Source organism: Schistocerca nitens, chromosome 9 (assembly GCF_023898315.1).
Source record: "Schistocerca nitens isolate TAMUIC-IGC-003100 chromosome 9, iqSchNite1.1, whole genome shotgun sequence".
Lineage (NCBI taxonomy): Eukaryota > Metazoa > Arthropoda > Insecta > Orthoptera > Acrididae > Schistocerca > Schistocerca nitens.
In genome coordinates this window covers 226,628,569-226,654,290 of record NC_064622.1, presented here as the reverse complement: position 1 = coordinate 226,654,290, position 25,722 = coordinate 226,628,569, and the positions used below count along the sequence as shown (strand labels likewise).

The 25,722-nt window shown below is 44.2% G+C and overlaps 1 protein-coding gene across 1 annotated transcript in view; it reads left to right on the top strand.

Moving 5' to 3' along the window:
* Positions 1 to 7,028: 7,028 nt before the first annotated feature.
* The window catches only part of LOC126204142 (NADPH oxidase 4-like), a 201,134-nt gene continuing 182,440 nt past the window's right edge, over positions 7,029 to 25,722 (top strand). Inside the window, exon 1 of the mRNA XM_049938552.1 lies at positions 7,029 to 7,088. Within this exon, the coding sequence (XP_049794509.1) occupies positions 7,029 to 7,088 (60 nt within the window). The remainder of the gene's footprint in view (positions 7,089 to 25,722) is intronic.

Below are 25,722 nucleotides of genomic sequence, written 5' to 3'. Positions count from 1 at the left end.
ACACGTGGTGAGACGAACACAAATGACACTATTGTTCAAAGACAACAATTACACTGAAGTCACCGAATTTCATGATGGTCCCGTGGACACTAAAAAAGCTGGGACATGGTTCTTGATAGCGTGTAACGGCAACACATGCTCTGCCCCGTTCTCCCACCCAGGCCACAAGGTTGGTAAGCAGTCCTTATGGTAGGGGGTTCCATTCCTCAACCAGCGCAGTTGACAACTGCTGGATGGTCGTTGGTGCACGTGGATGTGCTGCCACACCTCTCCCAAGGACATCCCAATCGTGCTCGAGGGGATTTAAGTCGCCCATTGTTATCTATAAAAGTAAAGTCAGTCCCGAACGCGCCCCTGAAAAGACGCACATGGGGAAGGCGTACAGTGTCCAAACAAGGTTGACTGGTGAGCCTACCGTGTTCAAAGATTGGAAGATCAGCACGCCCATGCAACACTATTCGTCTCCACACCATAACACCTGGACTACCAAAACGACCATGTTCGACAATGCTTGACGAACTGACGAACTCTCGTATGGCGAGAGATGGGAACACTAAATACACAGGACCGTTGTCAAACATTAACGTTTTGGTGTGACACGCTTTGGGGAAGGTCAACACGCCCATGCAACACTATTCGTCCCCATACATAGCACCTGACACACCAGAACGATCATGTTCGACAATACTTGATGAACTCCCGTATAGCGAGAGATGGGAACACGTAACACACAGAAATTTTGCCAAAAACGGAAGGATATTTGGCGAACGGAGTGGCTTCCTCCCCCCCCCCCCCCCACCCACCCACCCACCCGTCCACTTAAACTCCATCAAGGACGTATGCAGTGCGTTGGGGAGACGTCCACATGCATCAACGATCTTCAAAAAATTGGTCTGAGCATTATGGGACTCAACATCTGATGTCATCAGGCCCCTAGACTTAGAACTACTTAAACCTAATTAACCTAAGGACATCACACACATCCATGCCCGAGGCAGGATTCGAACCTGCGACCGTAGCGGTTCCGGACTGAAGCGCCTAGAACCGCTCGGCCACAGTAGGCCGACCAGCGACCTTCCAACGGTTGTCTACTGAGCTGATGGAGGAATGGAACGCCCTACCAGAATAATTCCTTACCGAGCTTGTGGCCAGCATGGGAGCATGTAGCAGTGCACGCATTTCCGTCCGTAGTGACCAAACGCGCTATTAAAAACTGTGTCCCACTGTTTGTAATGTCCATGGGACCCTTATAAATCGCGATGACTTCAATGTAATTATTGTCTTTGAATAAAAGTGTCCTTTCTGTTCGTCTCTTTGCGTATTTCTTTCCGTTAGCATCCGTAGCACTTCTTTCTATGTGTGGTCCAAGTTTCGTCGAGCTATGTTACTAGGCAGTGACACATTCATGCAAAAGTTACTTTCGCCCTTAAGCTTTGGACACCAGTGCACGTATACCGCGAGACGCTGTCCAGTGTATGGCGGAGGATATGTCTCAGTACTATTAGTCATTCCCTAGCCTGGACGTTCCATTCGCGCATGAAGATAAAAATAAGTGCACGCCTCCTCACGCAACCTAGTCTCGTTTGTCTCATTGTCATAGTTACCGCGCCAGAAATACGATTGATATGCTGTCTACTTCGAATACCGGTTCTCTAAGTTAACCCAATAAGGAATCTGGAGAAGAACGTCGCTTGTCCTCCAACGACTCCAATTTAATTTCACTGAGCAATTCTATTACACAGACCTTTTACAATCCTAGCAAAACGTCTCTGAATTCATTCCACACCTTTCGTTACGCGGACTTGAGAAAAACCAAAAAACTGAAGCAGTACTCTATAGCAGGTTGTACTAGAGTTTGTATGGGGCTTCATTAACAAATGCTCTGAACTTTCTTAAAGTTCTGCCAACAAATGTAAGTCTTCCATACGCGTTCCTTACAACCGTCTTCATGGGTTCTCTCGGTAATGTTTCCCCTGATTACCTAACGAAATTTTAGGCTCCAGACGTTTACCGCCAATGTCATGAAATGATACAAAAGAAGACTTCGTTTATTTTAAGAATTATCTTTCATTTATCCCCACTTAAAAACAGTTACCATCCAGTACACGATATGCTTTTTGACAGAACTACATTATGTTCTGTCACAGCGTTTCACCTTGTCCCTATCCGTCTGCAACATAAACACAACACAATAATCTACAGAAAGACATACAGTGATGACACAAATAGGTTAGATAATTGCTAAGATCTTATTTATTTAGAAACCTGAACCAGGTCTCGGGGACTACCATCCATAAATCCTCCTCTTTTCAATGCTCATTTCTCAGAAAGTACACTCCTATAGTTTCCCTGAAGTTCTAGGCTAAGTGTTATGACTGGATGGTCCAGTGAAGTAGAATACTCTGAAGTTGAATACTCTGAGGAGTGTACGTGGCATTTCGGGGTACCAGAAATTGGCGTTATTTTTTTAAAAAAAGTTCACAGTGAGTCATTGTGCTATGAAAATATAACGCACATTTCGTATAGTTGTTTAGAAACTACGTTGGTCATTTTTCTCAAAGGTAGTGGAGTTTTTAAGACCACCATCATCAAAATGTCACAAATTTAATGTATAATACATTGCCATGAAACTCATGAGATCAGTGTCTTCATCAACAAACATTAAATTCCAAGTTTCTTATTACAGAGAACAGGGCAAGTCTTTAAAACCTGAGAGAACGAACAAGCTGATTGTCGAACTAAAGCTAATTTTGGTGATTTGGGAAAGGGAAATAAGTTAGGAGCATTAACCAGTTGCCAGCGTTTGTGCTATGTGACAATGTTTAGCACTGCAAAGTGCCTCAGAAATATTCCAAAGGTACTTTTACTGCTTCGATAGTGATTTGTATAGAAAAAAAACATTTGATAAAATAGGCTGGCAGCTACTTTCCGCAGAACTGTACAAAACTGGAAAACACTGGAGGTACGAAAGACTGACTAATTCTGAGTTTTTTCCTAACCCACAGCACAGAAATAGAAATTAATGGTATTTCGAAAGAAGGTACACTACTGGCCATTAAAATTGCTACACCAAGAAGAAATGCGGATGATAAACGGGTATTCATTGGACAAATATATTATACTAGAACTGACATGTGATTACATTTTCACGCAATTTGGGTACATAGATCCTGAGAAATCAGTACCCAGAAAAACCACCTCTGGCCGTAATAACGGCCTTGATACGCCTGGGCATTGAGTCAAACAGAGCTTGGATGGCGAGTACAGATACAGCTGCCCATGCAGCTTCAACGCGATACCACAGTTCATCAAGAGTAGTGACTGGCGTATTGTGACAATCCAGTTGCTCGGCCACCACTAACCAGACGTTTTCAATTGGTGAGAGATCTGGAGAATGTGCTGGCCAGGGCAGCAGTCGAACATTTTCTGTATCCAGAAAGGCCCGTACATGACCTGCAACAATGCGGTCGTGCATTATCTTGCTGAAATGTAGGGTTTCGCAGGGATCGAATCAAGGGTAGAGCCACGGGTCGTAACACATCTGAAATGTAACGTCCACTGTTCAAAGTGCCGTCAATGCCGACAAGAGGTGACCGAGACGTGTAACTAACTAATGGCACCCCATAGCATCACGCCGGGTGATACGCCAGTATGGCGATGACGAATACACGCTTCCTATGTGCGTTCACCGCGATGGCGCCAAACACGGATGAGACCATCATGATGCTGTAAATAGAACCTGGATTCATCCGAAAAAATGACGTTTAGCCATTCGTGCTCCCAGGTTCGTCGTTGAGTACACCATCGCAGGCGCTCCTGTCTGTAATGCAGCGTCAAGGGTAACCGCAGCCATGGTGTCCGAGCTGATAGTCCATTCTGCTGCAAAAGTCGTCGACCTGTTCGTGCAGATGGTTGCTGTCTTGCAAACGTCCCCATCTGTTGACTCAGGAATCGAGACGTGACTGCACGATCCGTTACAGCCATGCGGATAAGATGCCTTCATCTCGACTGCTAGTGATACGAGGCCGTTAGGTTCCAGCACGGCGTTCCGTATTACCCTCTTGAACCTACTGATCCCATATTCTGATAACAGTCATTGGATCTCGACCAACGCGAGCAGCAATGTCGCGATACGATAAACCGCAATCGCGATAGGCGACAATTCGACCTTTGTCAAAGTCGGATACGTGATGGTACGCATTTCTCCTCCTTACACGATGCATCACAACAATGTTTCACCAGACAACGACGGTCAACTGCTGTTTGTGTATGAGAAATCGATTGGAAATGTTCCTCATGTCAGCACGTTGTAGGTGTCGCCACCGGCGCCAACCTTGTGTGAATGCTCTGAAAAGCTACTCATTTGCATATCATAGCATCTTCTTCCTGTCGGTTAAATTTCGCGTCTGTAGCACGTCATGAACGGAATGGACAGTGTCGTGAAAGGAGGGTATAGGATGAACATCAACAAAAGCAAAACGAGGATAATGGAATGTAGTCGAATTAAGTCGGGTGATGCTGAGGGAATTAGATTAGGAAATGAGACACTTAAAGTAGTAAATGAGTTTTGCTGTTTGGGTAGCAAAATAACTGATGATGGTCGAAGTAGAGAGGATATAAAATGTAGACTGGCAATGGCAAGGAAAGCGTTTCTGAAGAAGAAAAATTTGTTAACATCGAGTATAGATTTAAATGTCAGGAAGTCGTTTCTGAAAGTATTTGTATGGAGTGTAGCCATCTATGGAAGTGAAACGTGGACGATAAATAGTTTAGACAAGAAGAGAATAGAAGCTATCGAAATGTGAAGATTAGATCGAAATGTGAAGATTAGATGGGTAGGTCACATAACTAATGAGGAAGTATTGAATAGAATTGGGGAGAAGAGGAGCTTGTGGCACAACTTGACTAGAAGAAGGGATCGGTTGGTAGGACATGTTCTGAGACATCGATGGATCACCAATTTAGTATTGGAGGGCAGCGTGGAGGGTAAAAATCGTAGAGGGAGACCAAGAGATGAATACACTAAGCAGATTCAGAAGGATGTAGGCTGCAGTAGGTACTGGGAGATGAAGAGGCTTGCACAGGATAGAGTAGCATGGAGAGCTGCATCAAACCAGTCTCAGGACTGAAGACCACAACAACAGCAAGTCATCTTCGTGGTGTAGCAATTTTAATGGCCAGAAGTGTAGAACGGAAAGATTCGTATGCCAGAGCTGTCCCCTCTCCTCCTATTTATTTCGTCTGTGTGTTTAAAACGTAATAATAATGAAGAAAATCGCAAAAAGGCATAAAAACTAACGGTAAGAAGATATACTGCATTACACTGCTGACGATGTCGGTATCCTACTATATTCAGAGGATAACTGTAATTATTCGTTTAGAATTTTGATTGATGTCCAGGAGAAACATATAAAAAAAGATAAAACGTTGGTGATGGATAAACTGAGGTCGTCAAAGAGCGTTAAGAAGAGAGTAAACATTGAATATGAATCACAACTGCTGAGAAACAAAATGATTTCTGCTACAAGAAGTGGTGATAATAGGATTCTAAAGAAAACTGGTGTGACCAAACAAGGATTCAAATTTAAAAGTAGTTCATTAACAACAAACAGATTAATATAGAAATAAAGAAGATATAGTTGTGAATGGTAAACTACAGGAAAACAGGGACGAAAAAATAGATGATGTGCAGCAGTGGATAAGTCACAAAAACATAATGTGTTTATAAAAAAGCATTTGAGCAAATAGAAAAAGAGAAGAACGAAACGAGAATGTTGATTAACACCATGCAGATAAGAAATATGCAATTAATTGGACACTAAGTTCAGTACAATTAGAACGTACAGAAGAGCATCGAGGGAAAAACCAGGGAAGGAAAAGAGGATGCAAGTACATAAAATTCGTACTGAAAATTGTGATCACTGAAATGAAGAGAGTTTTATCTTTTAATTCTTGGATGCCAAATGGTAAAACATTGTGGCAAAAGTTACAAAACCTGGTTCACATTCACATACAGACTTTACCTACTCTACTTTCATTTACTTATCCTGTTTTTGTTTTTCCCTATTTATTTCACATACATAAACGCCGACAGGGCAAGTTCTACATACATACTCCGCAATCCACCATACGATGCGTGGCGGAGGGTACCTCGTACCACAACTAGCATCTTCTCTCCCTGTTCCACTCCCAAACAGAACGAGGGAAAAATGACTGCCTATATGCCTCTGTACGAGCCCTAATCTCTCTTATCTTGTCTTTGTGGTCTTCCCGCGAAATGTAAGTTGGCGGCAGTAAAATTGTACTGCAGTCAGCCTCAAATGCTGGTTCTCTAAATTTCTCAGTAGCGATTCACGAAAAGAACGCCTCCCTTCCTGTAGAGAATCCCACCCGAGTACCTGAAGCATTTCCGTAACACTCGCGTGATGACCAAACCTACCAGTAACAAATGTAGCAGCCCGCCTCTGAATTGCTTCTATGTCCTCCCTCAATCCGACCTGATAGTTCCACTAACACACCTTCCCATTTCGTAGCTATTTTAAAATAGGTAAAAGTAGTAAATCCTTACGTTACTTGTTTAATGGTATTATTTAGGTATTATTTTCGTTCTGTAATCTCGTAGTAATTATTTTTTGACAGTTCATGTGACTTGTGCTGTGACATTGCTTCTGTCCGTTCGAATAAAAATTTAATGAACAAGCTAATAGCAGCAACAAAATGGACCAGATTATGAGGAGCAGGAAATGTCTGTAATAACATGATATAGCAGAGCGCGAAACATCAAATAGGGCTGAATCTTCTGCAGAATGTTGCTTCACGATGCTTAGTAGTGGACGACGCTGTAGCCCACGGAGGCGGCACGCTGTGCGCATGCGCAGTGCGTCTCCCGCCTGCTTGCCTCCTCGCCTTTCGTCTCCTCCACTTCTCTCTTCTCCCTCCCACTCGCATTCCTACCCAGCATTCTCCCAGCCGCCGGTTCGCGCGCAGCCCGGCAGCCCACGCGGCTGCTGCGGCGATCCAGTGCTGCGATGGCTCGCCGCCGGTGCAGAGGTCGGAGCTGGCTGCGCCGCGCGTCTTTCTGGTTGCTGGTGAGTGAACGGGCTAACCGAGCACAAAGGCCGAGCGCTCACCTCTCTGGGGCGTCGCCCTGATATCACACGTGCTGCTCTGTCGGAGTAAAGCAGCAGCGCACAGCTATATTATGTTCACAGTCACTCTTGTTGGTGAGCAGTTCTGAATAACACGTGTTTTAGATGGAAAATTTTGCAGTATTTCCGAAGAACATTCGCCTCAGTACCACATCTACGCTTATTATGAAAAGTATGATCTTATGGGGTATGAGGCGAAATTTGTGACTGGACTGAGGGTTTCTTCGTTGGGTGGACGCAACATTTTACCTCGGATGGGGGATGATCGACAGATGCAGAAGTAACTTTCTGTTCACGTCGTAAATGTATAACCTTGCGGACAATATTAACAGCAATCTCAGACTTTTCGCAGATAATGCAGTTATGTGGAATGAAGTACAGTCTGAACAACGCCGTACAAACATTCAGTCAGACCCTTACAAGATTTCAAAGTGGTGCAAAGATTGGCAACGTGCTTTAAATTTTCAGAAATGTAAAATTCTGCGCATTACGAAACGAAAAAACTATGTTCAAATGGCTCTAAGCACTATGGGACTTAACATCTGAGGTCATCAGTCCCCTAGACTTAGAACTACTTAAAGCTAACTAACCTAAGGACATCACACACGTCCATGCCCGAGGCAGGATTCGAACCTGCGACCGTAGCAGCAGCGCGGTTCCGGACTGAAGCGCCCAGAACCGCCCGGCAACTGCGACCGGCGAAAAACGTTGTATTCTACGAATATAATAGTTGTGAGTCACAGCTGGAACCGGTAAACTCAATAAAATACCTTGGAGTAACACTTAGTAGGGACCTGAAACGGAACAGTCGCATAGGCTTAGTCGCATAGGCTCGTGGTTAGAGCAGGTAGCAGACTTCGGTTTATTGGTAGACTACTAGGGAAGCACAATCAGTCTGCAAAGGAGGCTGCTTACAATTTACTTGTGCGACTCATCCCAGAAGTGTGTGGGACCCGAAACAAATAGGAATAACAGAGGACACTGAACTTATGTACATACGGGCAACATGAATTGTTATAGGTTTGTTTCACCCGCGGGAGACTGTCACAGAGATGTTGAAAGAACTGAACCGGCAAACTCTTAAAGACAGACGGAAGCGACTTCGAGAAAGACTACTAACAAAGTTTCAAGAACTGTCTTTAAGTGATGATTCTAGAAATATATTACAACTCCCTACACATCGCTTCCGTAGCGATAGTGAAGACAAGATTAGATTAATTACAGCAGGCAGAGAGACCTTTAAACAATCATTCTTCCCGCGCTCCATGTGTGATCGAACGGGAAAAAGTACTAACAACACGTACAATGGTATGTACCCTCTGCCACGCAATTCACAGTGGTTCGTAGAGTACAGATGCAGATTTGTTACGCGTTTCGGGCACCTCATGCTTATTTTTAGCTAATAGGGCCCACTAAAAAACCTGTCACATTTAACAATTCCTTGCTGCAGACCATATGGTGATGTAAATTATATTGTCAGACAGTACCGTAAAAAACCAACTTAGGCGCCATCTTCTCGTTGCTGGGTGTATCTTTTTAGGACTTCGTATTGCTGACAATGTCGATCTTCCCACATTTTTCCCGATCTTCTGTCTCCCTTTGGCTTGAATGTACATATCTTTTGTGGGACAAGGGTGTGGTCGCGTCCACGAAACTGATTTATTAATTCTGTCCTATAGCCCTGCATGCTGTCTCACGCTGCGTATTTGTAAGTCTGTTCCTCTGTCTACATTTTTCCCCTGTCTCTTCTTGTCTACCTTCAGCTTTTCTCAAAAACGTAATGCTGGAATTCCGCAAGAGTATATTCCTGGAAGAGACGAGCAACATATTACTTCCTCTCACCTACGTCTCGCGAAATGATCGCAACGAGAAAATCCGAGAAATTACAGTTAATGTGGAAGTTTACCGTAAATCCCCCACGCCCCATTTGCAAATGGAACAGGGAAAGGAGGGAGGGGGTGAATATAAATAGTGGTATCAGAAGTGTCCTTTGCCACACACCGTAAGATGGCTTGCAGAGTACAGATGTAGATGTACTATATGTAAACCAGTTTGCTTCTTTTTCATTAGAATTCACATTTGACTTCCATATAGTAAAGCAGGAATATCCATTAGCTGGAAAGTCATCACAGTCTCTCTCCTTACTTTTTTTATATTTCTGTAACGTGTACCACCAACACAATTGTATACTTACAATTTTCTGATAATTTGAACTTCTGCTGATATGTTATTACGACAGGCAGGTTTTTTCCTGGTGTAACTAATACATACATTATCTCCGTGTTTCTGTGGTGGTGAACTTTTTTTCTGTTTTCACTTTATTAAGAACTCAGTCTTTCGAATATATCATTATAAGAACATTTATACTGAATGCTAAAATTAACTGATTCTTCAGACCACTCACTACACAGTTCCCATTAAATTTGTGCGAAATTATCTTTCGTGTTACGTCTTCCACATTTACATTTGCACTGAGTACGTCATCGTACACTGTGTAGCAGAGGTTATACACTGCATAAGCAGCAATCGCCCTCTCATCCACTTTTCACAGATGAGTGATGTGCGTGGAAAATCGATTATTAGCGCACCTCCGTGTAAGTCCGAATTTATCTAATTTTACAGTTGTAGTCATTAAAAGAGACGTGCAAGGGTTGAAGTAACCCGCTTTTTGCACTCGGCTCGGAACTCTCACACAAGCAATTTAAAAATGAAGCCCTTCCATAACGAATAAAGGCCTTCCTGATAGCAACTACCACTTGAATTTTTTGAACGCTTTTGTGACGCTCTTCGTAATGCAAGTAGCCTTTCTTTGAATCTTTTCTATTTTTTCGAAGTACTTTGTGAGGGTTCCAGGCGTGTGGATAACAGCCATGAGTCGGTAAGACGATAGCTTTCTAACCGACCTCCTTCGTACAAGATTTACTCTTAATTAGTACCGCTCCAATCCATCTCAATCTGGAAACTGTTTTCCCTTAAAGCAGATTTATACAGAATCTCTACCTTAAAGTGCTCCGGATGTATACCCCAAAATATTTAATGGCCGTGTCTGATCCCATTGATTGATCGTCGGTGTATAGCTACACTATTCTAGTGACTGATCATTGACTGTGTCCCGCTTGTTTAGTCGTATTATATTTTGCATCACGAGTTGGTCATCTATAATTGCTTCTGCGTTTAGCAACAATATTTCAAAGCTCAAGCATCACTCCTGCAGAATACCAAGGGAATAAATGCAGCTATTCTTAGCTTGTTAGTAAGGAACATGACGGCGAATTCTGCGCCGTTTTTCTACACATCTCGCAGCAGCGTGCCAGTCGCTTGTAATTTCTAGGGCTCCGTCTCCCTAAACCTTGATGACGGGGCAGCGAACTCCGACCTTCCTAAGCAAAGCATCTAGTCTTCTGAACAAAACAAAAAAAATCCAGGTCGAAGCCAGCGAATTTACTAGAAGCGCAGTCATTATTTTGAGTTGCAAATTCCATCATACTTTACACCCAGTCTCTGTTATCGCTCTAATAAAAATCAGTTTTTAATAAACCAAGTTTTTAAATCAGGCAAAAAAGTTTAAAAAATTCTTCCTAGCCCTGTGCAGGTTTCTAAGCCTATATGAACTGTCCTAAAAATTTGTGACAGAAAATTTTTAATATCTTCGAAAATACTTATATGATTTAAAACACGAGAACGTGAGGCGCATGCAGTAAATATATTAGGAAGAAGGTGAACTCGTATTTACGCATTGATTACATATTACATGCGCCCCACGTGTTCCCTTTTAAATCTTACAGTAGCTTCATTCAGAGTCACAAATTTTAAGGACAATTTGTATGGGCTTAGGAATCTTTACAAGGCTGGGAGAAACTATTTAAAATTTTTTAGTCCGATTTAAAAACATGGTAGATTAAAAGCTGATTTTTATTTAAATAATTTTTTCTGAATTTTAGTCTTGTGTGTGAGAAATTTTTCAGTCTATTTCTAACATCCTGATGAGATTACAATAGAGAAATGTGTTAAATTCCAGATTTATTTCAGTTTCTCTTCACCTACATCAACCAATACATAGCTCCCTCCAACGTATATCTCGCGAAAATACCGTGAAGGCAAAAATGAGAGAGATTTTAGTTCACACGGGAGCTTCCCAGTAAATCAAATATCGATTAAACGTGCTATGTACTTAATGAGTACCAAACCACCAACAATGTACGTTCAGAGGTCTGCTGTGATTAGCAGGAGCACTTGCGAAATTTGTCAATGATGAAATTAGCGTACACAGCTCTCGTCGAGCATAAAAGAAAACGGGTATGTAATTTCCTATGTTCGCCTGTTCAGTAACATCTTTACGTCTTCTCTCATCGTTGTCTTACTACAGGTACTGCTAGTACTACATTTTGCTGCTCTAAAACACGACTTGTTCCTAAGTTCTCAACAGTCCTTTCACTGCTGTTAGCAAAATATGACGCTGCAAACTAAGCGAAAGTTTCAGCTACTCTTAACGGAATGTAGCACAGCTTCTTTGTTTTCAAGCTATCAAGTTTTCTAAGCCACCTATGTAGGGAAGATAAGACACGCTGGTTGCGGTGGTGTTTAATTCTGCGGTAGTCGCTTATCATCCTGGTGGTAGAAATTGTGATAGTATCTGGCCAGCAAGGGGAGAGGTCGTAGTGTATAGTTCTTAATCGCCATACGTTCGGATAATTGCTTAATTTAAGTTCCAGACGCTTCGCAGTGCCATGCGCTGATGAACCAAAACGTTATTACTACCCGCTTAATAGCGCGTTGGTCCACGTTCGGAACGCAATACAGTGACACCCTACGTGGCATGGCTTATTTATAGTCCTTTGTTCGTGTCCGGAGGTATGTAGCACCAGATGTCTACAGACATACGAGGTGCGGCTAGAAAAAAACCGGACTGATGCTGGAAAAAACATTTATTTACAATTATTTACAATTTCATGTTATCTCCTTCAATGTACTCTCCTCCTCGGTCTCTACACCACTCCATACGAATTTTCCACTGTTCATAGCAATGCTGCAGATCATTTTCGTAAGTCCATACATTACTTCCGTCGCTTTTTCTTTTACTGCTTCAACAGTCTCAAATCTAGTTCCTTTCAAAGCTGACTTGACTTTAGGGAAAAGAAAAAAGTCACAGGGGGCCAAATCAGGTGAGTAGGGTGGATGATCTAAGATGGGAATGTTGTGTTTTGCCAAAAACGTCTTCACTGACAACGCACTGTGAGCTGGGGCATTGTCTTGGTGAAGGATCCATGACTTTTTTCTCCACAAATCGTTCCGTTTTCTCCGTACTCGCTCACGTAGGGTAGCCAGGACGCTAATGTAGTAATGCTGATTCACTGTTTGTCCCTCTGGTACCCAACCATGTGCACAATCCCTTTGATGTCAGTTTTTGCTGACAATGGTCTGCCAGTGCGAGTGTCATCACTGGTGTCTTCGCGGCCATCTTTAAATCGTTTAAACCACTCAAACACTTGTGTTCGCGATAAACAATCATCGCCGTACACTTGTTGTAACATTACAAACGTTTCACTTGCAGATTTTCCTAGTTTGAAACAAAATTTGATGTTAACACGCTGTTCTTTCTGTACACTCAACATTTTCCGACGCACAGACAAAACGTTAACTACTTAAAACAGACGCCACGGGCAGACTGAGTGCAGGAGGCAGATGAAACTCGAGCAGTAGGCGGAGCGAGAGTCACGTGACAGGCCACGCGACTTTCAGCCTTATTGCATTCGTTTTATTGTTTCACCAGTACTAGTCCGGTTTTTTTCTAGCCACACCTCGTATCACACAGTAGTTACGGCGAGTAGTTTCTTAGCTCACAGCTGGCGCCCGGTGGCGTCCCAGATGTGTTCGATCTAGCTCTGATCATGCTAATTCTGTGTCTCAGTCATTAAGTGAGTTCATTACCTTGTTCCTCACACCATTTTAGCACGAATCTGGCCTTGTGACACGGGTAGATATCCTGCTGAGAGATGGCATCCCATCGGGCAAGACATCAAGAATGAACAGTTGCAAGTGATTCGCAATAACGTTCATGAAGTCCACACACTCCGGTATTATCTCAGGTTAGGTGGAAGCTCCGGGAAATATCACCCATAGCATAATAATCTCACCAACAGCGTGCGTCCATGGCGCAGTGCGTATTTCGAGCAACTGTTCGCCTGAATGCCGTGTCTACCACCGACCTGGCGTAACAATAAACGGGATTCATCTGACCTGGCGACACGTTTCCATTGATTCACCGTCCAGTGCCGATGAGCCTGTGCCCACTGCAATTACGAGGGGCGTTAATGAGTAAAGCAACACATCTTTCTTTTCTGAAGCCAGGTTGGTTTTATTCACTATTCTGATACGCCATATCATTCCCCACTCTTTTGGCTACATAACTCTATTTTTCAACATAATCTCCGTTCACTGCGACGACCTTACGCCGCCTTACTGGGGAGGTCTGCAAGCACGCAGGGTACCATTCCACTAGTCGAAATTGGAGCCAACATCTTGCTGCATCAATAACCTACCCATCATCCCAGTTCTGCTTCCAGCGGAGTGCAACCTTCGCTGGGCCAAACAGAAGAAAATTGGGAGGCACGCAGGAGATCGGACAGGTTTGTGCGATCTTGTTGTGATGATGACAAACGCCTCGCCCAACGACTCAACGCGCTTTTTTTCACTGTCAGGTCTCCGTAGACGTTCTGCAAGCACTTATGAAGATCTGCGAAGCTGTGGTTTTGCGCCAAAAGAAACTCAATGACAGCTCTCTGCTTGGAACGCACCTCCGAGACAGACGCCATTTTGAAGGCTACGTGTAGCACCACCACCAATCGAAACTTCATGAAACTATAGAATCTGAAGCAGGAATAGTCCACCATGTTCCACAACAAATTTCGCATTTTTTCAGCCTCAATTGGCCGAGAAAAGAATGTGTTGCATTACTTATTGAACGACCCTCGTACAATTGACGATGTCTTTGCGTCAACAGGGAAAAGTGTATGGGTCGTTTGCTGCGGAATCTCATGTTTAGCAACGTGGTTTTACCTTCAAATATTTTTCGTAGATGCCCACGACAGTAGCACGCAAACAACCTACCAGCTTCGCCATTTCTGAGATGCTCTTTCCCAGGCGCCTGGCAGTAACAGTCTGTACTTCATCAAAGTCACGAAAGCCAGTTGATTTCACCATCCCATTTGTGGCCTGTGTCGTCTCTAGAATGACTCCATATTCGACTCTGTTTCGCTTATATGCTTTCCTTACCGCGGCACATGTCCTCATCACCACCAAGCAGCAGTCAATCTCGCGCTTGGCGATGGTCATATTGTTTTGGCTCATTACTGAATGCAGTGAAAAAATGTGAAGCCCTGACGTCTTCCTTAATGCTATTCGAAAGGAGACAGCTTTGTGCCGGCACAGGATTGCATCCTCTCCTTTCGTTGTCAATATCTCACACCGTACTTTCAAGACACTCCAATCCACACGCACTCATCACGGTCGACGCCGGCACGGTAGCTCAGCGTGTTCGGTCAGAGGGCCGATTGTCCTCTGTAATAAAAAAAACTGAGTAAAGGAATCAACGATCAACTTGAACGGATGCCATGTGACGTCCGCACAGACCAAACGCAACAAACTATACTGAACAAAATGAAAAATAATTTTAAAAAAAGTGGTTAGCGTTGCTGCCTCTGGATCACAGGGTCCCGAGTTCGATTCCCGGCCGGGTTGGGGATTTTTCCCTGTCCGGGGACTGTGTGTTTGTTTTATCCACATCATTCGTGAAAGTGGCTAAATTGGACTGTGTAAAGACTGGGACTTTGTACGGGCGCTGATGATGCGCAGTTGAGCGCCCCGCCAACCAACCATCATCACAGTACACTACACTAAAACAGTCACACTTACAACGTAGCACTCACTCTTCGTAAGGGAAAGATACCCAATGAATCCGAATAAAGAAAGTCATTTTTATATAAGCGACTTTACCTCAATGGATATCCGAGATGACAGTTCCACACGACATGTACAATGAAATATTGTTCCTAGCACTGAATAACTCGGTCATGCTGACCTGAAGCTTCAGTTCGTTTGGTGTCCGAATCATCAGTCCTCCTAGCACGCATTTTTTTCTATAAGCCATGTCAGTGATCCCGATAATGACGATAGTGCTCGTCAGTCTTTAACAACACGACAGAGTCATTCATTGTCTTTGGTCCAATTCCACTGTAAGATGTTTGAAAGACATGGCACGATGTCTTCTTCAGCGTACTCCTCGATGACCTTTAACATTACCGCTACGGTCGCAGGTTCGAATCCTGCCTCGGGCATGGATGTGTGTGATGTCCTTAGATTGGTTAGGTTTAAGTAGTTCTAAGTTCTAGGGGACTGATGACCACAGATGTTAAGTCCCATAGTGCTCAGAGCCATTTGAACCATTTTGAACCTTTAACATTGCCTTTCAGAATAAAGTATACATCTTGAAGACAAATACAATTTCAGCTTTTAATACTGTTCAGCAGTTTTCTTTTTGCATATTACCCATAACAGCACTTAGCCTCACAATCTACGAAACAGTCAAACTCTTCCACTTGCTGTTCCTTCCATTCTTGCAGCAGGATCGATGAACTGGAAGAAGCTTCGGGATCCAGACTTGGCATGTTTTACGTTTTCTTCGCACTTCTTTATTCAGAGACTATCCAGAGGTTCAAGTTGAATTCAATAATTAACTTATTAGGCTTACAGGAAATTTTGTGCTTTCGGTAAAAAATTTCCAGGAATGTTACTGCGTTGTCATATTGCCACACTGATCGATATTTCGGCCAGTGTTCCAAGGACACTTCATTTGGTCCGGGGAGTATTTACTACTTGTCGAAAGCCACGTTAAATATTGTGTACTAGAGCTTATCCTACTGTTATTATAGTTTATCAAGAAAGGTTTTGGTTCTAAACTAAGAGTACACGATCAAAATAAGCTCCTGCGTATGGAATAAACGAAAAACAAGAAATCTAGGAACAAGAGGGTCACTGTGTCCCCCTCCCACGTCATCTAAATTTCTGTTTCGCATCTGTCTCGGTCAGTGAACCCTATCTGTAAGATTTCCCACCCTACACTGTTATTCTTACACTATTTCATCTTTCGTTCCTTCGATGTGATTAAGCGATTTTTCTTTCCATATTTTTTCGTGAACTATTTCTCCAGTGACTGCCTACATCATTTACACATGAATTGTTTCCTTTCGCCTGCCTTAAAACTGCCTCCAGCCTTACACACGTTATTCGCAGATCACCACTTCAGGGATTCATCGGTGTTTTTATAAGTTAGTCCGTTGCCCAACACATGTATTATTAGGTTGGTGCAAAAGTTCTTAGAGTTCTTGTTTTGCATGTTGGTATTCCGGTTGCTATGGGTTTATTTATCTATTGTCATCTTTTATTTGTAGTTCGCTGTTGTTATTTGAGTTTACATATTGTCATTTTGTCATTTGGAGATCGTAATTGGAGTTGTGGTCGCTAGAAAATGGAGTGCCAAGTGGAGAAATCGAAACATTTCCGACATATTCTTCTGTATGAGTTCAGTACAGTGGTGGCAGCAGCAGAGTCAACTAGAAACATTTGCGCCATGTCTGAGGATAATGCTATTGGACAGAAACACGGCAAGACTATGGTTTTCTCTTTTTCTCCTTTTAAAGAGGTTCGCTTTGACATTAGGGACTCTCGAGTTCGGGGTACTCAGAACTTGCAAATGCGATGGACTGTGATCATTCCACCATTGTGCGACATTTGCCTGCAAAGCGGAACGTTTCAAAATTGGGTGTTTTGGTACCGCTCTGCTTGCTCATAACCATCTGGCTCGTGATCAACACCGACCATTCCTCGTCTGTATCGTTACTGGTGACGAGAAATGTCGTCTTTATGATAACGTAAGGAAAAGAAAGGAATGCTTGAGTCCAAACAGAGAAGCATCTCCCCGTACAAATACCTATGCGCCACAAAAGATAATATTGTGCATCTGGTGGAACAGCAACGGCGTGATGTAGTACGAATTGCTTCCCCGAGGTGTAACCATCACTGCTGACATATATTGTCAACAACTGAGACGTCTTGCAGACGCAGTCCAAGAACAACGACCAGGAAGAGTGAATTATGCTACTTCACGATAACGGCCTCCCGCATTCTGCTAGACTGACAAAAAAGACTGTAGAGGAGTTGGGTTGGGAAGTCACTCTGCACCCACCTTATTCAGCTGATCTTGCGGCCTCGGATTTTCACCTCTTCCGTTCTCTAACGAACAACCTTCTAGGAACTTCCTTTACGGATGAAAACGCTCTCCGAACATGGTGCCGCGAGTTCTTCGCCGTAAAACCACGTGATTTCCACAATCGCGAAATCGAAAAGTTGCTCCAGCGCTGGCAGACTGTTGTAAATAGTGAAGGAGAACATATTATTAATGACTAAAGTCTCCGTTATGTGTATTTGTTGTGTTTCTTGAATTTATGGAAATACGCTACGAACTCATGCACCAACCCAATATTTGCGCCTCTTTCGGGTCATAAGGGAAATTCATGATTGTGCAGTGTTTTTATTGAAAGCTGCCTGATCTGTGATGTAGAGCTATTTCGAGTTAACCTTAGCTTTCAGGTCTAATATTAACATCTTTTAGCACAATGTGACACGCTAGAGAATCCAATAATTAACGTTTTTTCCATACAGGAAGGACTTGTGGCAATAACCTGTTCAGCTTCAGAAGTTCAAAGGCCTGGCCCTGCCAAATGTATAACCGTTAACCCTTCCTTGTTAACCCCACATCCATCTGTGTTAGTCTGCAGTTGAGAAGAGCGAGCTGACTCATCAAGCCATGTTAGAATGTCATCAGACGAACGGGCAACCACTAAAACAATTATGATTTAACTCCCCTTTCTGTCTATCCATAATCATTTTGATAGTAAGATCCAAAAGGGCTGAGAAACCTTTTGAAGAAAGAAAGCCAACAGTTTAATATTACGTCGACATCCAGATAATTAAAGATGGAGCGTTAACCCGGACACGAACGCAGACTTAATGAAGGAACAAACTCGGGATATAACTCAAGGAATTCTGGGAAAAAAATCACGTAAAACTTAAATCCAATTCAGTGTGCACTTTCGGTCAGTGAAACAGTCCGAGCCAAGGAACAATGTAATTTACTTAGTAACTTTTGCACGCAAAACACCACTTTCGTTTTAGCCTTATAGATCCCAATATCAGATTGTTTGTATGGAGTTATGTGGTGAAATACATGCGATAGGCCGACATGTTTCCTTGCTAATTATGTGCAGCCATCGCACAGACTGTGCCTGATATCCTACCCACCCCGTAAGCAGTAGAGACGCTACCTAAAGACGTAAAGAAATAGTCACAAAGAAATCTTGCACTGTGATGACAAAAGTCTTGGGATACCTCCTAATATCGTGTCGTAACTCCTTCTTCCCGACGGAGTGCAGCAACTTGACGTGGCATGGACTCAATAAGTCACTGTAAGTCCCCTGTAGAAATATTGAGCCATGCTGCCACTATAGCTAACCATAAATGCGAAAGTCTTGCCGGAGCAGGATTTTGTTCACGAACAGATCTCACGATTATGTCCACTAAATATTCGATGTGATTCGTGTCAGGCGATCTGGGTGGCCAAATCATTCGCTCAAATTAGTCATAATGTTGTTGGAACCAATCGTGGTCTATTTTGGCCCGGTGACCTGGTGCATTGTCATCCATAAAAATTACTTTGTTGTTTGGGGAAAATGAAGTGCATGAATAGCTGCAAATGGTGTTCAAGTAGCCAAACACACCCATTGCCAGTGAAGGATAGGTTCAGTTGGACCCGAGGATCCACTCCATTCCATGTAAACGCAGCCCACACCGTTATGGAGTCATCACTAGCTTTAGCAGTACGTTTTTGATAACCTGGGTCCTAGGCTTCGTGGGATGTACGCCACGCTCTAACCCTATCATCAGTTCTTACCTAGTGAAATCGGGACTCATCTTACCAGACCACAGTTTTCGAGTCGTCTACGGTCCAATAGACATGCTCACGAGCCCAGCAGAGCCTGGCAGTTGAGCGCCCCACAAACCGAACACCAAACGAGCCCAGGAGGGGAGCAGCAGGCGAAGTCGTGCTGTTGGCTAAGGCACTCGCGTCGATCGTCTGCCGCCATAGCCCATTAACGCCATTGTCCTAAAGGATAGGTTCGTCGTACGTCCCACATTGATTTCTGAGACTGTTTCTTGTCTGTTAGCACTGACAACTCTACGCAAATGCCACTCCTCTCGGTCGTTAAGTAAAGGCCGTCGGCCACTGCGTTGTCTGTGGTGAGATGTAATGCCTGAAATTCGGTATTCTAGGCACACTCTTGACACTGTGGATCTCGGAATATTGAATTCCCTAACGATTTCCGAAATGGAATCACATGCCTCGAGCTCCAACTACCATTCCGCGTTCAAAAGCTGTTAATTCCCGTCGTGCGGCCTTAATCACATCGGAAACCTTTTCACATGAATCACCCGAACACAAATGGCAGCTGCGTCAATGCACTGCCTTTTTATACCTTGTGTACGCGATACTACCGCCACCTGTATATATGCATATCGCTATCCCATAACTTCTGTGACCTCACAACGGGACCCTCCATACTGTAAATCACGGATTTTGATGCGCTTCAAATACGAGGCGCATTCAAGTTCTAAGGCCTCCGATTTTTTTTTCTCCGGACTGGAAAGAGATAGAAACAAGCGCACTGTTTTAAAATGAGGCCGCGTTCATTGTCAATACGTCCCAGAGATGGCAGCACCGTACGGCAGATGGAATTTTACCGCCAGCGGCGAGAATGAGAACTGTTTTAAATACTTAAAATGGCGACGTTTTCCTTACTTGAACAGCGTGCAATCATTCGTTTTCTGAATTTGTGTGGTTTGAAACCAATTGAAATTCATCGACAGTTGAAGGAGACATGTGGTGATGGAGTTATGGATGTGTCGAAAGTGCGTTCGTGGGTGCGACAGTTTAATGAAGGCAGAACATCGTGTGACAACAAACCGAAACAACCTCGGGCTCGCACAAGCCGGTCTGACGACATGATCGAGAAAGTGGAGAGAATTGTTTTGGGGGATCGCCGAATGACTGTTGAACAGATCGCCTCCAGAGTTGGCATTTCTGTGGGTTCTGTGCACACAATCCTGCATGACGACCTGAAAATGCGAAAAGTGTCATCCAGGTGGGTGCCACGAATGCTGATGGACGACCAAATGGCTGCCCGTGTGGCATGTTGCCAAGCAATGTTGACGCGCAACGACAGCATGAATGGGACTTTCTTTTCGTCGGTTGTGACAATGGATGAGACGTGGATGCCATTTTTCAATCCAGAAACAAAGCGCCAGTCAGCTCAATGGAAGCACACAGATTCACCGCCACCAAAAAAATTTCGGGTAACCGCCAGTGCTGAAAAAATGATGGTGTCCATGTTCTGGAACAGCGAGGGCGTAATCCTTACCCATTGCGTTCCAAAGGGCACTACGGTAAGAAGTGCATCCTACGAAAATGTTTTGAAGAACAAATTCCTTCCTGCACTGCAACAAAAACGTCTGGGAAGGTCTGCGCGTGTGCTGTTTCACCAAGACAACGCACACGCACATCGAGCTAACGTTACGCAACAGTTTCTTCGTGATAACATCTTTGAAGTGATTCCTCATGCTCCCTACTCACCTGACCTGGCTCCTAGTGACTTTTGGCTTTTTCCAACAATGAAAGACACTCTCCGAGGCCGCACATTCACCAGCCGTGCTGCTATTGCCTCAGCGATTTTCCAGTGGTCAAAACAGACTCCTAAAGAAGCCTTCGCCGCTGCCATGGAATCATGGCGTCAGCGTTGTGAAAAATGTGTACGTCTGCAGGGCGATTACGTCGAGAAGTAACGCCAGTTTCATCGATTTCGGGTGAGTAGTTAATTAGAAAAAAAATCGGAGGCCTTAGATCTTGAATGCACCTCGTTTGTAGTAGAGGCACTTACCCTGAGTACCAGGCTATCCGGTTTTTTAGCGACGGGCCTTGGTTTTAGAGAAAATTGAGTTTGAAGTTCTTTGCGTGCTTTGTATATCCGTAACACTACACGTAACCCCTAGCAAGTCAGCGTAGCGCGGTGGTTGTGGTGCACGGCTAGCCCGTTGGAGGTACCGTGTTCGAATCCTGCTCCCACATTATTTTTTTTTTAATGTATGCACGACCGGCCGGAAAATTTGAGCGTAACGTTCAAAAACGAGTAGACGAATTAACTGGGGTATACAGAAATGTAGTCGTGTCTGCACGAAATGCGGGAAGTCACGAAACTGGTATACGAAGAATTTTTGCGTTCTGTAATTCTTCTGTACGTGGGACAGAAAATTTTTTTGTACATTATCGATGCGTGGGGAGGGCAAATCGATTCCACTTTATACGATATTCACTGATGAGAGCAAGGCGAGCACCTTCATCCTAAAAGTGGTCCCACCAAAGTGCACTCCTTATTGGCAGCCCTGCGATGTTTATTTTTTCCGACAGGTGAAAATTTTCACGAAAATTGTTCAGAATGGTCCCGACTTGATGGAAGGCAATAGGGAGATCGCCTCTAGGGAAGATTCGATAAAATTACATTAGCTAATCCTACATCAGTTCAGGGCACCTAATTTTAAAAGCAGGATTAGATACGCATGGTTCGCATCGAAATTAGTAGGTGAAAGAGGAATCTTTTTGAATGCAAAAGAATTGTGTTTCCCGGTATCGCTCATGATGAAACCGTACGCCTGCAAGACGGTTGCTTTCATAAAATGTGCGTGGTGCTGCGAAAATTTGTGCTTCGGTTGTTTCTATAAGTATCACCCACAATATTGTTCTGGCACTTATGTGGACGATGAAAAATAAGATTTTGTAATATTGTATGACAGAAAAAATTAATAACTGAATATATTTTTATAATTTCGCACACCTTACACTGTTTGTTGATATTCTTTGAAATAAAATTGGAAATTGCGACCGATTTTGGAAAACAAAATACACAAGCAGGATTTGAACATCGTACTTCCACTGCGGTAGCCGTTAACCTTTACCACTGCTGTACGCTGACTTACTCAGAATACATGTTATGTTACATGTATACAAAGCACGCAATGAAATTCAAAATCGTTTTTGTCAAAAACCGAGGCCCATCGCTAAAAAACCGGATAGTCAGATACTCAGGGTAAGTGCCTCTACAACATACACTACTGGCCATTAAAATTGCTACACCAGGAAGATGACGTGATTCAGACGCGAAATTTAACTGACTGGAAGATGATGCTGTGATATGCAAATGATTAGCTTTACACAGCATTCACACAAGGTTGGCGCCGGTGGCGACACCTAGAACGTGCTGACGTGGGGAAAGTTTCCAATCGATTTCTCATACACAAACAGCAGTTGACCGGCGTTGCCTGGTGAAACGTTGTTGTGATGCCTCGTGTAAGGAGGAGAAATGCGTACCATCACGTTTCCGACTTTGATAAAGGTCCGAATGTAGCCTATCGGATTGCGGTTTATCGTATCGCAACATTACTGCTCGCGTTGGTCGAGATCGAATGACTGTTGGCAGAATGTGGAATCGGTGGGTTCAGGAGGGTAATACGGAACGTCGTGCTGCATCCCAACGGCCTCGTATCATTTAGCAGTCGAGATGAAGGCATCTTATCCGCATGGCTGTAACGGATCGTGCAGCCACATCTCCATCCCTGAGTCAACAGATGGGGGCGTTTGCAAGACAACAACCATCTGCACGAACAGTTCGACGACGTTTGCAGCAGCATGGACTATCAGCTCGGAGACCATGGTTCAAATTGCTGTGAGCACTATGAGACTTAACTTCTGAGGTCATCAGTCCCCTAGAACTTACAACTACTTAAACCTAACTAACCTAAGGCAGCACACAACACCCAGTCATCACGAGGCAGAGAAAATCCCTACCCCGCCGGGAATCGAACCCGGGAACCCGGGCGTGGGAAGCGAGAACGCTACCGCACGACCACGTGCTGCGGACTTGCAGGTCCTGTACGGCCCTTTCTGGATACCGAAAATGTTCGACTGTTGCCTTGGCCAGCACATTCTCCAGATCTCTCACCAACTGAATAAGTCTGGTCAATGGTGGCCGTGTAACTGGCTTGTCACAATACGCCAGTCACTACTGTGGTATCGTGTTGAAGCTGCATGGGCAGCTGTACCTGTACACGCCATCCAAGCTCTGTTTGACTCAATGCCCAGGCGTATCAAGGCCGTTATTATGGCCAGAGGTGGTTGTTCTGGGCACTGATTTCTCAGGATCTATGCACCCAAATTGCGTGAAAATGTAATCGCATGCCAGTTGAATACTCGTATATCATCTGCATTTCTTCTTGGTGTAGCAATTTTAATGGCCAGTAGTGTATTTTATTTGAAGGGCATCAAAATTCGTGATTTACAGTATGGAGGATCCCCTTGTCAGTGTATTACGAAGATCACCAAGGTTGTAAATACCGGTCTTAAAAGCCTGCGCTGTACGTTCCTCAGATCGATTGGAACAGTTCTGATCACGACCGCGGCAGGCCCCCGCTCGCGGCAGCCGCGCGCCAGCCACCGTTCGGCGCGGCTGCCTTGACCTCGGCTACGACCGGCTCTCCGCGCGGTCTGGTCTGCGGCGCCGCGGAACAGACTGGGGGCACGCCCGCCGCGTCGTCGTCGGTAGCGCGGCATTGTGTGGGGGAAGCGCTCGCCGCGCCGGCAGATTAGATACTGGAGGCGCTCTCCGCGGCGTTACTGCTAGGCGCGCCGCTCGAGGAGCTTTGTCAGACGCCGGGCTTTGGAAGCGCTCAGACTCTTGGCGCTGGCGATGACTCCATCTCAAACTTCCTGTTGCTTGTGGCTCGACAAAACGTGGCGAATTGCGCCCGGCTGGTCTTATTCCTTCGCCCCTTTGTCCACTCTCTACAGGGTTGTCCATTGATAGTGACCGGGCCAAATATCACACGAAATAAGCATGCCAACGAAAAAACTACAAAGAACGAAACTCGTCTAGCTTGAAGGTGGAAACCAGATGGCGCTATGGTTGGCCCGCTAGATGGCGCTGCCATAGGTCAAACGGATATCAACTGCGTTTTTTAAATAGGAACCCCCATGTTTTATTACATATTCGTGTAGTACGTAAAGAAACATGAATGTTTTAGTTGGACCACTTTTTTCGCTTTGTGATAGATGGCGCTGTTATAGTCACAAGCTTATGAGTACGTGGTATCACGTAACATTCCGGCAGTGCGGACGGTATTTGCTTCGTGATACATTACCCGTGTTCAAATGGACCCTTTACCAGTTGCGGAATAGGTCGATATCGTGTTGATGTATGGTTATTGTGATCAAAATGCCCAACGGGCGTGTGCTATGTATGCTGCTCGGTATCCTGGACGACATCATCCAAGTGTCCGGATCGTTGGCCGGACAGTTACTTTATTTAAGGAAACAGGAAGTGTTCAGCCACATGTGAAACGTCAACCGCTAACTGCAACAAATGATGATGCCCAAGTAGGTGGTTTAGTAGCTGTCGCGGCTAATCCGCACATCAGTAGCAGACCAATCGCGGGAGAATCGGGAATTTAAAAAAAGTCAGTGCTGCGAATGCTACATCAACATCGATTGCACCCGTACCATATTTCTATGCACCAGGAATTGCATGGCAACGACTTTGAACGTCGTGTACAGTTCTGCCACTGAGCACAAGAGAAATTACGGGGCGATGACAGATTTGTTGCACGCGTTCTATTTAGCGACGAAGCGTCATCCACCAACAGCGGTAACGTAAACCGGCATAATATGCACTGCTGGGCAACGGAAAATCTATGATGGCTGCGACAAGTGGAACATCAGCGACCTTGGCGGGTTAATGTATGGTGTGGCATTATGGGAGGAAGGATAATTGGCCCCCATTTTATCGATGGCAATCTAAATGGTGCAATGTATGCTGATTTCCTACGTAATGTTCTAGCGATGTTACTACAAGATGTTTCACTGCGATGTACTTCCAACATGATGGATGTCCGGCACATAGCTCGCGTGCGGTTGAATCGGTATTGAATAGCATATTTCATAACAGGTGGATTGGTCGTCGAAGCACTATACCATGGCCCGCACGTTCACCGGATCTGACGTCCCCGGATTTCTTTCTGTGGGGAAAGTTGAAGGATATTTGCTATCGTGATCCACCGACAACGCCTGACAACATGCGTCAGCGCATTTTCAATAGATGTGCGCACATTACGGAAGGTGAACTCCTCGCTGTTGAGAGGAAAGTCGTTACACGTATTGCCAAATGCATCGACGTTGACGGACATCATTTGAGCATTTATTGCATTAATGTGGTAAATACAGGTGATCACGCTGTAACAGCATGCGTTCTCAGAAATGATAAGTCACAAAGATACATATATAACATTAGAACAACCGAAATAAAATGTCCAAACGTACCTACGTTCTGTATTTTAATTTAAAAACCTACCTGTTACCAACTGT